The 15,106-nt window shown below is 32.5% G+C and overlaps 2 protein-coding genes across 3 annotated transcripts in view; one reads left to right on the forward strand and one right to left on the reverse strand.

Moving 5' to 3' along the window:
• Positions 1-15,106, reverse strand: part of LOC134250308 (heterogeneous nuclear ribonucleoprotein A2 homolog 2-like) — a 120,091-nt gene that overhangs the window by 40,204 nt on the left and 64,781 nt on the right. The gene's annotated exons all lie outside the window — the stretch shown is intronic.
• LOC134250306 (uncharacterized) lies at positions 2,761-9,580 on the forward strand. 2 transcript variants are annotated; one of them, XM_062732669.1, is made up of 4 exons: positions 2,761-3,247; positions 4,961-5,224; positions 6,234-6,426; positions 8,733-9,580. In XM_062732669.1, the coding sequence occupies exons 1-4, from the start codon at positions 2,956-2,958 to the stop codon at positions 9,475-9,477; spliced, it is 1,494 nt and encodes a 497-aa protein (XP_062588653.1). In that variant the 5' UTR covers positions 2,761-2,955; the 3' UTR covers positions 9,478-9,580. The 2 variants fall into 2 exon arrangements, with proteins under 2 accessions (XP_062588653.1, XP_062588654.1); XM_062732670.1 differs by having other exon boundaries at positions 2,763-3,247; positions 4,964-5,224.

The raw sequence follows: 15,106 nt of genomic DNA on the forward strand, positions 1-15,106 counted from the left end.
CTTCTCAATTGGCTTTACTACTTATTGTGTATAAAACTCAGTTTGAAAGAAACTATTTCATGTCTAATATCCTTTTATAAGACACCTCAAAATATAGCAACATATTTATCCACTGTTAGAATTGTAATGGGAAATTTGTCCCCCGCTTTCGCGAAAGCGAGGGGACATTAAATCTCATTCGTCTGTCCGTCTGTCCGTCTGTCCGTCAGTCTGTCAGTCTGTCCGTCACAAAAACTTTAACCTTGCCCATAACTTTTGATTTAGTGGAGCTATGACTTTCATATTTCACACGTTTATTCCTTGTGACAAGACCTTTCTTTGGGTACCACCAAATTTGACCTTTTGACCTTGATCTTGGAGTTTGACCCACTTTTACACAGAAATTTCAAACTTTTACTTTGGCCATAACTTTTAAATGGAAGGTACTAGGACTTTCATATTTCACAAATGTATTGTTTGTGGCAAGATCTTTCATTGGATACCAACAACCTTGACCTTTTGACCTTGACCTTGGAGATTTACGTACTTATGAAAAAACGTTAACCTTGACCATAAGTTTTGAACGGTGAGGACTAAGGCTTTCTTACTTCACATATGTAATCTTTTTGAGAAGACCTTTCATTGGATACGAACAACTTTTACCCTTTGACCATGACATATGTAATCTTGGAGTTTTGACCAACTTGCTTTTAAAAAAAACTTTAACTTTGGTCACAACTTTTGAACGGTAGATACTAGGACTTTTATATTTCACATATGTATTCTTTGTGGCAAGTCCTTTCATTGGATATCAACAACTTTGACCTTTTGACCTTGACCTTAAAGATTTACGTAATTATGTAAAAACTTTAACCTTGACCACAACTTTTGAACAGTAAGGGCTAGGGCTTTCATACTTCACATATGTAATCCTTGTGAGAAAACCTTTCATCAACAACTTTGACCCTTTGATCTTGACCTTGGAGTTGACCTACTTTTAAAAAACGTTAACTTTGGCCATAACTTTTTAACGGTCAGGATAAGGGTTTTCATCCTTCAAAAAAATCAACTTCAATGATAATTTCTATGAAATGACATATGATAGAATGTTCATATTAGACACAATATGTCATAAAAAATAACATCTCACCAACAAAGACACCGAAAGCGGGGGACCACAATTCTTTGAATTTGCTTGGTTTTTTTTTTGTTTTTTTTTAATTTTTTATTAATCTTGTTAAGAATACGAGTATTGAACAAGTAAAATGATTGTCATGTAACAAACTTGCAACTATGAAAATATAACACTGGTCCACAAATGATTACATACATGTAGTTTGATTTTGAATATTCAATATTGAAAAGGTACCTGTATCTAAAAATAGAAACAGGTGATTTCCATTTAAATACTTGAGTAGGTCGAGTCGTCGGTAAGGCAGCTATGGCTCTTTTAGAATTTTTTTTTTAATTATTATTATTATTACATGTCAATATTAAATTATTGTTATATAATGTTAGTTTATTCATATATGGTAATAAAGTTGCGAGGACCGTTCACAACTCCTCCTGCATCCAGCGGCACCTGGCAACGGTCACAGGTTTTCTAGAGCTTTTATGCCCCCGTAAACGAAGTTTCGGGGGTATATAGTTTTTGCCGTGTCCGTTTGTCTGTCTTTCTCTCTGTCTGTCTCTCTGTCTCTCTGTTTGTCTGTTTGTCCGCAAAAACTTTAACCTTGCCCATAACTTTTGATTTAGTGGAGCTATGACTTTCATATTTCACAAGTGTATTTCTTGTGACAAGGCCTTTCTTTGGGTACCACCAAATTTGACCTTTTGACCTTGACCTTGGAGTTTGACCCACTTTAACATGAAAATTTTAAACTTTTACTTTGGCCATATCTTTTGAACAGTATATACCAGGACATTTATACTTCACATATGTAATCTTTGTTGAAAGTCCTTTCATTGGATACCAACAACGTTGACCCTTTGACCTTGACCTTGTAGATTTCCTTACTTGTGAAAAAACTTTAACCTTGGCCATAACTTTTGAACGCTAAGGAATAGGACTTTCATACTTCATATGTGTAATCCTTGTGAGAAGACCCTTTATTGGATACCAAGAATTTTGACCCTTTGATCTTGACCTTTGAGACTGGCCTACTTTAAAAAAGCAAACATTGACCATAATTTTTAAATAGTTAGGGCTATTGCTTTCATACTTTACATATTTAACTCTTGTGACAAGACCTTTCATTTGATAAAAAAGAACTTTGACCCTATGACCTTGACCTTGGAGTTTGACCTACTTTTTAAAAAAATTAACCTTGGCCATAACTTCTGAACGGTAAGGTATGGCACGCCAAATTCACAAAAATGAGATAAACCTAGTTTCACATTTGATAAACTAGGTTTATCGACTGTAAACTATAGTTAACGATTCGTTAAGTATAGTTAACGATTCGTTAATTATTGTTATCATCTGTAAAACTATATTTAACGGTTGTTAACTATAGTTTACGAATGATAATCTAAGTTTATCTGTCTGTAATAAAGCGTTAACAATAGATTTTGTTGATAAACATAGATTCACGTTTGTAAACTATAGTTTACAATCGTAAACTCATAGTTAACAGTTGTTAATCATAGTTTTACAAATCGTGAAACTGTATTTATCAGATAATCTATGTTTTACATTCGTTAATTATAGTTTTCGGTGGTATACTATAGTTAACTATCATTTATACTCATAAACTATATTTAACAGACGTAAACTATAATTCACGATCGTAAACCATAGTTTTGAGAGATAATCTATAATTCACATTTGTCAATCATAGTTTATCATCATAAACTATAATTCACATTCGTTAACTATAGTTTACAGACGTTAAATATAGTTAACAATAGTTTTCAATTTGAATTCTCGAGGAACCAATCAAGAGAAGTAATACAAAATGTGCGCCATTGTAGAAAATGGCTCTTCAAAGGGAAGCACGAGCAAATTTGCCATCCGTACAAAACTGCATAGGAAGAATTAATTCTCTCTTGGATAATCTTAGAAGTCAAGCCACCAGCGAATCATTTGATGCTAACACTGTGCGATCATCTTTATCTGACCTACGACGTAACATAGAGAGGCTGGAGTCGGCAGAAGTAGATGTCAGTGATTTATTCGAATGTCTAGAAAACTTAACTACAAATTTCCCAGATCCTGTTACCGACCCAGATGTACAAGATACCCAACCTTGTCTTTCTGATGATAACAGTAAGTTTACCATGCTTACTGTAAATATATATATATATATATGTTTTTATTTTTTAACATTTAGTATGAAAACGTAAGTTGTATGTATCATGTGTACCCCCGTGACTGCTGGCAGATTTATCCCCCTTAAATAAACTGAGAAATATTAGTACGCCCTTCGTCTTACATACCCTTAATTTATTAACAATCGAATTCATATTATATTGGACTTGCATGTTTTCACTACTGAGCAGAAAATTCAAATATAATTTGTACGTCAAATAAGATTCAAATATTTATTGAGACCGATATTTTGAGACATATATTTTTTTTTTAGGTTTACAAACCCGCCGATTAAGTTTTAGAATTTTCAGAATAAAAAAGAATAATCATTAATAATAATTAATTTTTTTCTTTCCGATGTCAAATTTTAATTTAAAGTGGGGATCGAGATTTCAAATTTACGAATTCGTACTTCCGGTTTTAAGATGACCATGAATTAATAAAAAGTCAAAGATATATCTGCAAGTGCATAGCAGCACCATAGCTTGGTTTAGTGTGAAATTTATCAATAAGACTTAGGAGTTTCATTCAAAACATTTCACCCGCTCAGAGGACAAATAAAAATGCTGACGACTTTGTTGCAAAATAACATGCTGGTGAGATAATTATGCATTCGTATATTCACGGGCACTGAAAGTTAATGTACTAGGCCCATGTTCGTATTCAAAAGTATCTGTAAATTATTTTTCATGCAGTTGTCAAAGGTTATAACTGTCCATAGTAGCCGCCAATGATATTGTTTAGGTCTCTGTTATACTAGCTAACAGTCTAAGCAGAGACATGTCTCTGGTCTAAGCAAATATTCTTCAGAAAAAGATCATGAATGCATCAGGTGTAATGAATAAAACGTTCTTATGAGGAAGAAATTAAACAATATCCTGAAGAAATAAAATTGATTTGACATATTTTTTTGATTTTCCAGAGCAGAACATGAACACTGCCATTAATATATTCATATGGGAGGTGGGGGGTATCATTTAGTGAGCTCATTGCTCACAGTACCTCTAGTTATTTTATTAAAACATTTTACTGGCAAGCACACTGCCATCTTCCCCCAGGGAAATCCTTTTCAAAATATTTCTGATTTTTGTGAGTATGATATGCATTTTCTCAAACAGGAAAGTGATCCAGATTGGAATAGTTTACTCCCGGAAAGATACTGTCAGAAAAAATGTTCAGGGTCAGCTATTATCAGGGGCTGACAAATAGATTTTTAAAGAACTTGTCCAAGGGCAAGTACATGGTCAGAATTGACTTGCCCTACTTGAATTTTTGCTTGCCCTACCATAAACTAATTCTGTATTTTTAGATATTTCAAAAAAGAGGAAGACAATTAAATGTTGAGTTAATCTTGCAAGCCCCTATGCCCAGCTTTAAATTAATGGCCTACAAATAAAATCTATTTTTGATACGTCACTTGCCCACGGGCAAGTGGTTGATAAAATTTCACTTGCCCACCCCTAAAATTCACTAGCCCCTGGCGTCGGGCAATGGGATTTGTCATCCCCTGTATTATATTATAGGCAATATAAGGTAATACACTTCTAAAGTGTAAATAAAATTTCAGTTTAATTCCTTTGATGTGCAAGTGGTAGATATCATCTAGATAAAACCTATTTAGCAAATCATCATATTCAACCCCAAATAAAAGTTTTCCCCTTTTTATACAAGCAGTACAGAGAGAACCAAGTTCTACAGGAAGGGGAAGACATCGCCTGCAAGTTGACATGGACAAGTTGAAGGAGTTGATTGACCTTGGATTTTCAGTTACTGCAATAGCAAAGAATGGACTTTTAGGTGGAAAAATACACCCTAACACCATTTACAACCGTTTAAAGGATGAAGATAAAACTGTGAGGTCAAAATACAGCAATTTGAATGATGATGAGCTAACTACATTGATCAGGACTTATAACAGAGATCATCCAAATGCAGGTAGAATTTTTTACCTGTGCATTTATTTTTTAAGACATATATCTTTTGAGTAGAGAAATGTAACTAATACACACACATATTCTATTGATTCTGTTGGTCAAGATTCTTCTTCTTTTTTTTTCTTCTGCTTTCTAGACTTCAACTTTGAGGCCTTATATCTCACTCATTTCTCAACGGATTTTGCTCAAATTTTCAGAGATTATAAACATTTATAAACTCTATCAGAATTTTTACTAAAATTTTAAAATGTCACTTCCGGTTTTGAGTTATTTTCCTTTAAACAAAATAGGCTTTCCTTTTCAGAAAAAGGCTCAGAGACAGCTAAAGCTGGAGCAGAAATTCTACTGATTTTAGATAATAGAAGGATTGAAGTTGTGCACATCGGTTTTTGTTTTTTGATTTATCTATTCAAAATGGCGCTATATAGGGGTAAAAAATTGGAACGCTTGAATGAGCCTATTATTATTTATATTTTGCTTTTTTTTTATCTTCTAAACTAAAAATATTTTGTTAAAATATATAGAACATAATTCGTGCAGAATTAGATCTTTCAAATGATATGTCGAAGAAAGGGCTGACTCCTAAATTAAGGGTTCTAGAGGTGCCAAAAGTTTTTCCAGATATCTCAAAATGTATTGAGAATTTGTTATACATCAAAGAAGCAAAGTTGTTGAAAAAGTCAAGCTTCATCTAATGGAGTCGTATTTTGCCGTTTTTGACAAGTTTTTGGGTAACATGTCTCTGGGAGCTTAAAAATGAATTTTTCATGCGTCGTCATCACTTCCGGTCAAACGGGAAGTAGCCAAAATTGGCATATTTTAGCATTAATTAACATAGCTTTAGAGGATTCAAAGCAGTTTTGGGCGTTATTTCTCATTTTTGTTAAAAATGAAAGCTACTTCTGGTCAAACGCGGACGGTAGACCTACTCATTGCTTTGCAACAAGCTTTGCTCTAGTTACATATATATAATTATATATATTTTAAATATCAAAAAATATTTCATTTAGGTTCAGAGGAAGTTTTAGCTGCCTTGAAAGTTCAGGGAGTTTTGATTCCAAGAAAAAGGTGTCGTGAACTCTTGTCCAATGTTGACCCAGTTGGAACTGCAACTCGTTGGTCCCGCACTATACAGAGAAGGCAATATTGTGTGCCATCTGCCAATTTCCTATGGCATGTTGATACACACCATTCACTGATCAGGTAAATTGATTCAATGGTGTAATGAAATACAGTATTTTGTTACCGCATTTGTTTCTTTCAAGTCCATTACTTGTAAGGCAATCTGAAATTCCATTTTTAAGGCCTCGCCATGAATATGGCAAGGGAATATAGTGTTTGTCATGTCCGTCTTCCGTCACACTTTGCCTTTAGCTCTGTTCGAAGCTAAGTTTCAAAGAAACTATACAAGATATTTTCATAAAACTTCAAATGCTGATAGATATTGATGAGAGCTATTCAACTGCATCAACATTTTTGACCTTCAGCTTTGACATCACTTATCCTAAATCATTGTTTCACTTCATATGCTGATACATACAGATGTAAGCAATTCAACTGCTTCAACAATTTTGACATTGACCTCACTTTTATAAAATTGTGTTTAAGTCAGTTTTAATCAAAATTTTAAAGAAATTCTTTCTTGATATTTTTTTTTTATCAAACTTCATATGTTGATACATATTTGATGAGGGATATGCAATATTGCATAAACTTTTCTGATCTTGACTTTTCTCTTGACCTTGACCTCACTTTTCCTTAATTAGTGTCAAACGTCATAAGCTGATAGATATTGAGGTAAGCATTTCAAGTGTATCATTTTTACCTTGACCTTTCATTTGACCTTGACCTCACTTTCATCCATTTGTGCTTACCGTAAGTCAGTTTTGAATAAACCATTTATAATATTTTTTCAACTTCATATGGTGAAACAGCAGAAACATACTGTAAAATGTTAGTGCTTTAATTTCACATTCTTCAGACGTTATACTTTAAACATTTTATGTTAAAATGCTATGGTAATGACGTTGTCAACAGTACAATGATGTCGCAAAGAATATTCGGGAAACAAGCAAAAGCGTATATGTTGAACATATAAGAAATAAACATACATGTATATGAAATACAAATTCCTGCATACATATGTATATTTAATGTTATATATAGTTAAAATAGGTGCTGTGTGCTATCCTCCATTGTGACTTTTTTGAGATGTTGAGGTTTTGAGTCCTAGCTAGCATTTTTGTTGAGTGCGATCCTACATACAAATTTTCATGTTGCTTTACCTGTATAGCCTTGGAGGGGCATTCATGTCCTATGGACATAGTTCTAGTTGATAGTTTAAAAATTAGAGGTCACATCATCATTGATCGTTCAGCTGCAATCTTTTACAAGATGCATCTTCACAATGGCTAGGTTTTACGATAACAGAAATGGCACACCTTGACACCGTGAAGATGCAAACAATATGTTCAGTCAGGGGCATGATGGAATAAAGTTATTTTTTAAAATAACTTGTTTAGGTTTTTCTCACTGATATATTACTAAACAAAAAAGTAACTAATTTGAGTTAATGCTTAAAAAGTAGAATGCATATCAGTTTTGTCAAAAAACATTTATATTTTGATTTTGCTACTGATTTAAGATGATGTAAGGATGAGAAAGTTGTAAATATATGTACTTCTTTTAATAGTCTCAACAGACTTAATATCTCCTGAGAAGATACAATGATATTAAAAAAAATAATATGATATTTTCAAGGAAAAATAATTCCATTTCATCTTCCGCCAATTTGCCAACATTGCGACTAATTTTCCTAAAATCTTTGGATGTTACTGTACAATCTCTATGTCTTGCATTTTTTGTGCAAAGCTGTACATTTTTGTGCTAGAGTTTTAAAGTGAGGTGGGTTAAGGATGAAATAATTGAAATAAGTTATAATTTGTTGGATTTCAATGTTTTAAGTCTGAAAGATAGATTACTTTTACTGTCATTAGCATCTTTCCTCTACTTAATAACCCAAGCACAGCATGAATAAAGCTGTTTAGATGCCGGTAGGTTTACAATAATGAGTAGTAAAGTATCAATAACAGGAGTAAGTTATTGACGAAAAGCATAATCAGGGAAAGATAACCCAAAATGTTGACATTTAATATTAACTGAAACAAATTATTTCAAAAATAACTGTTTCCATGATGCCCTTGACTGATGTTTATGAGAATTATAATGTACTATTCTACTCATTAAAATTCTTATTACATCATAGATTTGGAACTGTTTGAAGATTGAGAATTACATTTATTCCTAATAATATTACAGCAATAACTTTAGAAAAATATATTTCTTAAAAAAATTAACCTTGAAAATTGATGCTTATAAATTGATGCATATCAATATATTTTATCAAACATTGGTCAAATTGTTTTATCATTCTTAATTTACCATTATTCAAGCCATTATATTAGATTTTATTAAAAACAGGTGAAATATTGAATATATATCTCTTTTAGATGGAACATTGTGGTACATGGTGGCATTGATGGATATAGTAGAATGATAACATATCTTAGAGCATCCTCATGCAATACATCAAAGGGAGCAGCTTGTTTCTTTCTAAAAGGGGTCAATAGGTATGGAATCCCTAGTCGAGTGCGTGCAGATTCTGGAAGAGAATTTGTAGATGTTGGACGTTTTATGACAGCCATAAATGGAACAGATAGGGGAAGTTTCATCACAGGAAAGTCTGTTCACAATCAGAGGATTGAACGACTGTGGAGAGATGTGTACATGAAAGTTCTGGTGATATATTATCGACTCTTTCATTACATGGAAGATAAGCAAGTTTTGGATGTGAACAACCCAGTTCATAGATTTGCTCTTCATTACACCTTCATACCAAGGATTGATGCTGCACTTAAAGACTGGTCCATAGTTCACAACAACCACAGGCTCAGAACAGAAAATAACAAAACACCACAGATGATTTGGCTAGAGTCTTTGGCTTTTAATGCAAACAGTAATTCAACAGCCGTTAAAAATACTCAGGATGACCAGATGGGCCGCCTTCCAGAGAGATGTGAACACTTAAACATATCAAATGATGAAAAATGTTATTTGAAACCAAGGGATGAGTGTCCATTATCTGAAACAGACAGGGAGAGATTGGATGAAGCAGTAAATGTGATGAAAGATTCAGAATCATATGGACTTGACATTTTTGGGGAGGTGATGGATATCCTTTCCAGTCATATCTGAACTTGTACTGATTGATATTAAATGCACCTTTGTACAAATTTTACCTCTATTCAGTTGTCCTCCAAAACATGCAATCAGCATGCAATAAAAACGTTTCATTGAATCTAATTATTCAGTACAATTTTATTAAAATCAGCTCTTTAATTATGATAATTGTTAAATAAACTCTTAAAATTCTTTACACTGTCAGAATGTCCTAGAGTAACAAAGATACGATTTTAATAAGATTGGCATTAGTACAGCATACAGTACCTAGCTTGTGTTTAATTTTTATACAAACTCTTCTTTTCTTTGAAAGACTTCCAAAAGCTGTGCTAATTCTTGAGTAATTCATTTCATCACTCTATCTGAACTGAACTGAATTTATTGATCTCTTTTACAATTGTATAGCGAGATATAAATGTAAACTACAATGATGACAAATAAAAACACATATATGGCATGTGTGAGTATGAGGATAGACAAATAGTACAATTATAGGTTTAGGTCTTTACTAGTTTGGGGAGCAAGTTTTAGTAATTTTTTTTAATAAATATAGTTTTCTTAAAAAGGGCTGTTATCTGAATTCATTTTATCTCTTAATGTAATTGTATTTTTTGAATCGCAATTGTTTTTGTGTTAAACATTTATTTCTTTCACGTGTCATTGACGTACAATTTAAAATGTAATGGAATTCATCTCCTACTTCATTGAATTGACATTTCTTACATAGTCTATTCTAATCTCTCTTGGTTCATTTAACCAACGTCCAGTTTCAATTGGCAAATAATGATTACAAGTACGGAATATGCAGAAATTTATGGCTTCTTTTCGTGATAGAATTTCTAAATATTTTTCACATTTTAGTTCGTCTTTGTATATTCTATAATTTAGGGTCTTTGATAAATTTTGAAAATCCAAATTCCATTTTTGTATAAATTGATCTATTGAAGTTAGTTTTACTTTCGCTTTTAACCAATTTATATTGAAGGCTTTACTGTTCCAAATATTTGAAAGTCCACAATTGTTTCAGATATTCAAGACATTATTTATCCGGGCAATCTTCTTAGTCTTTTGATTTACGATATCACTTAATTTAAACAGCAAACTTGATATTTTTGTTTCTTTTCCAAATTTAAGTTTACACCAATAGGAAATAATACGCGTTTGTATTTCAATTAATGGACATGGGATGTCGACCGAGTTCACCATACACCATACATTGCGGAGTAGATTGTTTTATAAGGTTAAGAAGTAATTTACAAAATTTTAGATGTTCTCTGTCTACAATTGCATTGTTTGAAAATCCCCATACTTCACATCTGTACAACAATTAATATAGACTGAATGATTTTATCGAACAGGTCTGACATCATATTGATAGATTATGTAAGCGGCCTTTCTTAAGAATTTCAAATATTGCTTTATTTGCTTTGTCAACTTGTTTCTGCTTTGCTTCCTTGAAAGAACCTGACGTACTAAATAAAATATCCAAATAATTAATGTCATTTACAACTTCAATCAGCTGTTTGCCATATTTAATTTCAGGCTTTTCTTTTTTCTTTCCTTTACTTATTATCAAAACTTTTGTTAATATTAATCTTCAAATTCCATTTTATGCAATACTTTTCAAAACAATTAATTTTTGCTTGTAAGTGCTCAGCAGATTCAGCTATCAAAGTGTCGTCCGCAAATAATGGTGCAAATAATGTCAAATAACATTTAAATGCTGTTCAAACATAACAGATATAGTAGGTAAACCAATTGATTTAAATGTTATTAAAACATCCATATATAGTAGGAAAGCCAATTGACATATTTTCTTGGAAAAAATTCTGCAGTTCATTTAGAGAAATTGAAAATAAAAAAGATGACAAGTTTTCACCTTGTCTGACTCCAATTTCACAATTAAAAAAATCAGTAACGTTTATGAGAGCACAAAAAGTTCTTTCTTATTTACTTTCAATAATTCTGATATAATATGTATGGAAAATATATAAACAACAGCTGAATATTTGTATTATCTGTAATATGATTAAATTGTCTTAACCTGCTGATGACAATGAATGACTTAATGACACAAGTGCAAAGCCTAAAGTTTTATGTACGGGTGTATTGGGTGTTGTATAGCACATGTTGATCTTCACTGGTAACCTATTGATTACATTGAACAGTGACTAACCAAGTGGCTTTATATAACAGACATAGCGAGAAACTGATCTAATATGGGATACAAACTCCTTTTACTAATAATATTGATTAAAACAATTTTTATTTAGAACACTGAATAGATTGGGGCAAAAGGCAAACCACCTATAAATACCTTTTTATGCAAAGTCAACGTGACAAATACAATGAACTGATTTGAAATATATTGATATTGCAACACAGGAAAACCACATAAATGAAAATCTACAATAAAAAATGACAATTTAAAATTTATTCAATTATACACTGTATTCTTCACATTACATTATACCAAGATTAATATTTGCAGGTATATTCTCAATGTATACAAACAATTATAATTCTGTCAACTAACACATCACTTAGGGACAGGTGATGCAAACTTTTGTCAAAAAAATGAAAATAATATCTTGAGTCATGGTTTATGGGTAAAATGAACAAGTTTAATTAACCACCTATTTTGTCATCCGAGAAATTCTCGGAATTAGCTTGATATTTTTTTTTTACTCTTACATTTATTATTTTAAAAACCAGAAGTCTCTGTTGAAACTGTAGCTCTACTGGTTTGTACTTATCAAAAACCATTGCACTATTTTATGTATTTTTATGTAGTCTACTTGTGTGCCAACTTATTTTGAAATCAAACTAAAACTGTAGAAGGAGTAGTGTTTAAAGGAATTTCACTGAAAATTCTATTTTTAGTATCCATGGCCAGACCGTTCATCGAAATTGAAAACCGATGCACTATTCCATGTATCTTAGTGTAGTCTACTTGTGTGCCAAGTTATATTGAAATCAGACTAAAATTGTAGGAGGAGTAGTGTTTTGAAAAATTGTTTACAGACAGACGGACAGACAGACAGACAAGACAGATGGACGGACGACGGACACCTTACTATCACATAAGCTCTTCTGGTCTCTGACCAGTAGAGCCAATAAAAATGGAATTTAAAATTAAAAATATTTGTATAGATTAAATAAGAATGGCTGCAGAAAGAAAGAATTTTGAACATCACTGAAGCTTTACAATTTCTTAATATTTTGGAAATTTATTTGTTGCATCACTTGCAACCACAATAGGCCCAGAAGTATACCAATCCAGGAAAATTGTACAAAGATAAAAAGGGCAGATGATAAAAAATATGGAAGCATGGATAACTGTTCAAATAAAAATGACATGCTAGTTGACAGAAACACTATGTTGATAATGCATTAAGAATTTACAGTATGTACATTTTAGTATGATATAATTTTCTCATTTTTAATAGTATGAAATAATGTTGTTATTAAAGTCCAAAAAAAAATCATTAGAGTTACGAACTTCCTCAATTGTTTCATAACAAAAAAAGTTGGTCTATACAGACTCTGATGTCTTTGCATGGATGCAAGGAATACTCCATCTTTTATTATTTTTGTTAACTTCTCAATTTTTAAAAACAAGTATAAAATGCCAAATGATTATAATGTCTGGAACATTCATTCTACAGTTTGAAATTTCAGAGACTGAAAACCAAATTATTATTTTGTCTATAAAAAGTATGATAGATAGACATCAAGATTCCAAACTTCATTGTTTGGTATACAATAAACCCAACTTTGTAAATGTACATATGACACAACCAGAAAAATGACATTGATATCTTGACCTTAATCTCTGATGGAGTTACCAGACAAATCTATACCCAGTTGATGTATTACGTAACAAACACAACATGACATCATAATAGGCACAGTATAAGTGTGATAAAGCATGTAGCTTAAAAAACATCATAAACCACAGATAATATGTAAATGTTTCATCGTTGGGGTAAATTTGTTACGTAGTCTTTTAATGACAGAGTATGGGCTGATACCTGGTTAGTAAATTTCATACCTGACTTGGCTCCACCTCACCAGTTATGAAATTTACTAAACAGGTGTCATCCCATACCCTGTCACAAAAAGAGTTTGTAACTTATAATATACATGTGAAGTATTAAAGCCTTTATTAGCTCGATCTGTTTAAAAGAAATGCAATGTTAAAATATACTTCTTTTTCAAAAGTAGATCAATCTCTAAGCCAAGGTCAAATGGTGGTAACAAACACAAACACCAAAGTAAGGTCTTAATTTGTCACAAAGAACACTTGTGAAATATGAAAGCCATAGTCCAACCCCTCAATAGTAATGGGATAGGTTAAAGTTAACAACAGACAAACACCAAAAAACCCGACAAACATGACAAAAACAATATAATCCCAGGATTTTTCGATCCAGGGGCATAATAAAAATTAATCTCACCCAGGCCTTCAGCTCACAGACGCTTGTTTTGGAATTTTAAAAAAAAAACTTTTAACCCATAGTATAATAATAACATATATGCCATATATGGCTGTGTTGATAATTTATTGTAGGAAACAATGGTAAACTAGAAATATGTCCATAGGACATGAATGCCCCACCGAGGATATATAATTAAAGCAACATGAAAATTGGTATGTGTATAAAATTTGATAAGTTTGGTTCAGGTAGGACTAATAGTTACTAGGGAATAAAAATAAAGGTCAGATCCAGCATCAAAAGCAAGTCTGGTAGTGTCCATCCCTTGATGCATCATCCATGCAAGTTTGGTTCAGGCAGGGCTTATAGTTACTAGGGAATGAAAATGTAGGTCAAATCCAGCATCCAAAGCAAGTCTGGTAGTGTCCATCCCTAGATGCATTATCCATGCATGTTTGGTTCAGGCAGGGCTTATAGTTACTAGGGAATGAAAATGTAGGTCAGATCCAGCATCCGAAGCAAGTCTGGTAGTGTCCATCCTTAGATGGATCATCCATACAAGTTTGGTCCAAGTAGGGCTTATAATTCCTTAGGAATGGACCTGCTCCAAAAAGTTTAATCTGGTCATTCATCTGGAAAATGTAGGTCAGATCCAGCATCCGAAGCAAGTCTGGTAGTGTTTATCCCTAGATGCATCATCTCTGCAAGTTTGTATCAACAAGTGAAGTTTGATAACACCATCTTAAATGGTATGTTTAAAACTGAGACAAACACTAATTTAAGAAAAGTGAGGTCAAGGTCAAAGGAAAGTTCAAGGTCAAAAAATGTTGATGTAGTTGCATAGCTCTCATCAATATCTATCAGCATAAGAAGTTTGATGAAAATGTCTTGGATAGTTTCTTTGAAACTTAGCTTTGAACAGAGCTAAACGCAAAGTGTGACGGAAGGACGGACATGACAAACACTATATGCCCCGGACATATTCATGGCGGGGCATAAAAACACTCTGCAATTGTAGTCACTCTAAAATTTTAAATCCATGCAATGAGCAGGGGGGTACTGAGTGTAATTTGGAGTTAGATACCTTGTGTTATTATTCTATACTAGGGGTTAATAGTTTGTTTCCAAAAAAAGTGCATGTGCTTCAGCTTAGGAGAGTTATTAAGTGATGAACAAATCAGATGGATAATTGACAAGAGGCCCAT

Source organism: Saccostrea cucullata, unplaced genomic scaffold (genome assembly GCF_032062105.1).
Source record: "Saccostrea cucullata isolate Sc308-1 unplaced genomic scaffold, CSIRO_AGI_Scuc_v1 ctg473, whole genome shotgun sequence".
Lineage (NCBI taxonomy): Eukaryota > Metazoa > Mollusca > Bivalvia > Ostreida > Ostreidae > Saccostrea > Saccostrea cuccullata.

What these genes read in the sequence shown, in the direction of transcription:
- LOC134250306 (XM_062732669.1), top strand. Translation starts at nt 2,956, where the DNA reads ATGGCTCTTCAAAGGGAAGCACGAGCAAATTTGCCATCCGTACAAAAC. An exon ending in TTGTCTTTCTGATGATAACA is followed by an intron (nt 3,248 to 4,960) that starts GTAAGTTTACCA and finishes TTTTTATACAAG; the next exon opens with CAGTACAGAGAGAACCAAGT. An exon ending in CAGAGATCATCCAAATGCAG is followed by an intron (nt 5,225 to 6,233) that starts GTAGAATTTTTT and finishes TATTTCATTTAG; the next exon opens with GTTCAGAGGAAGTTTTAGCT.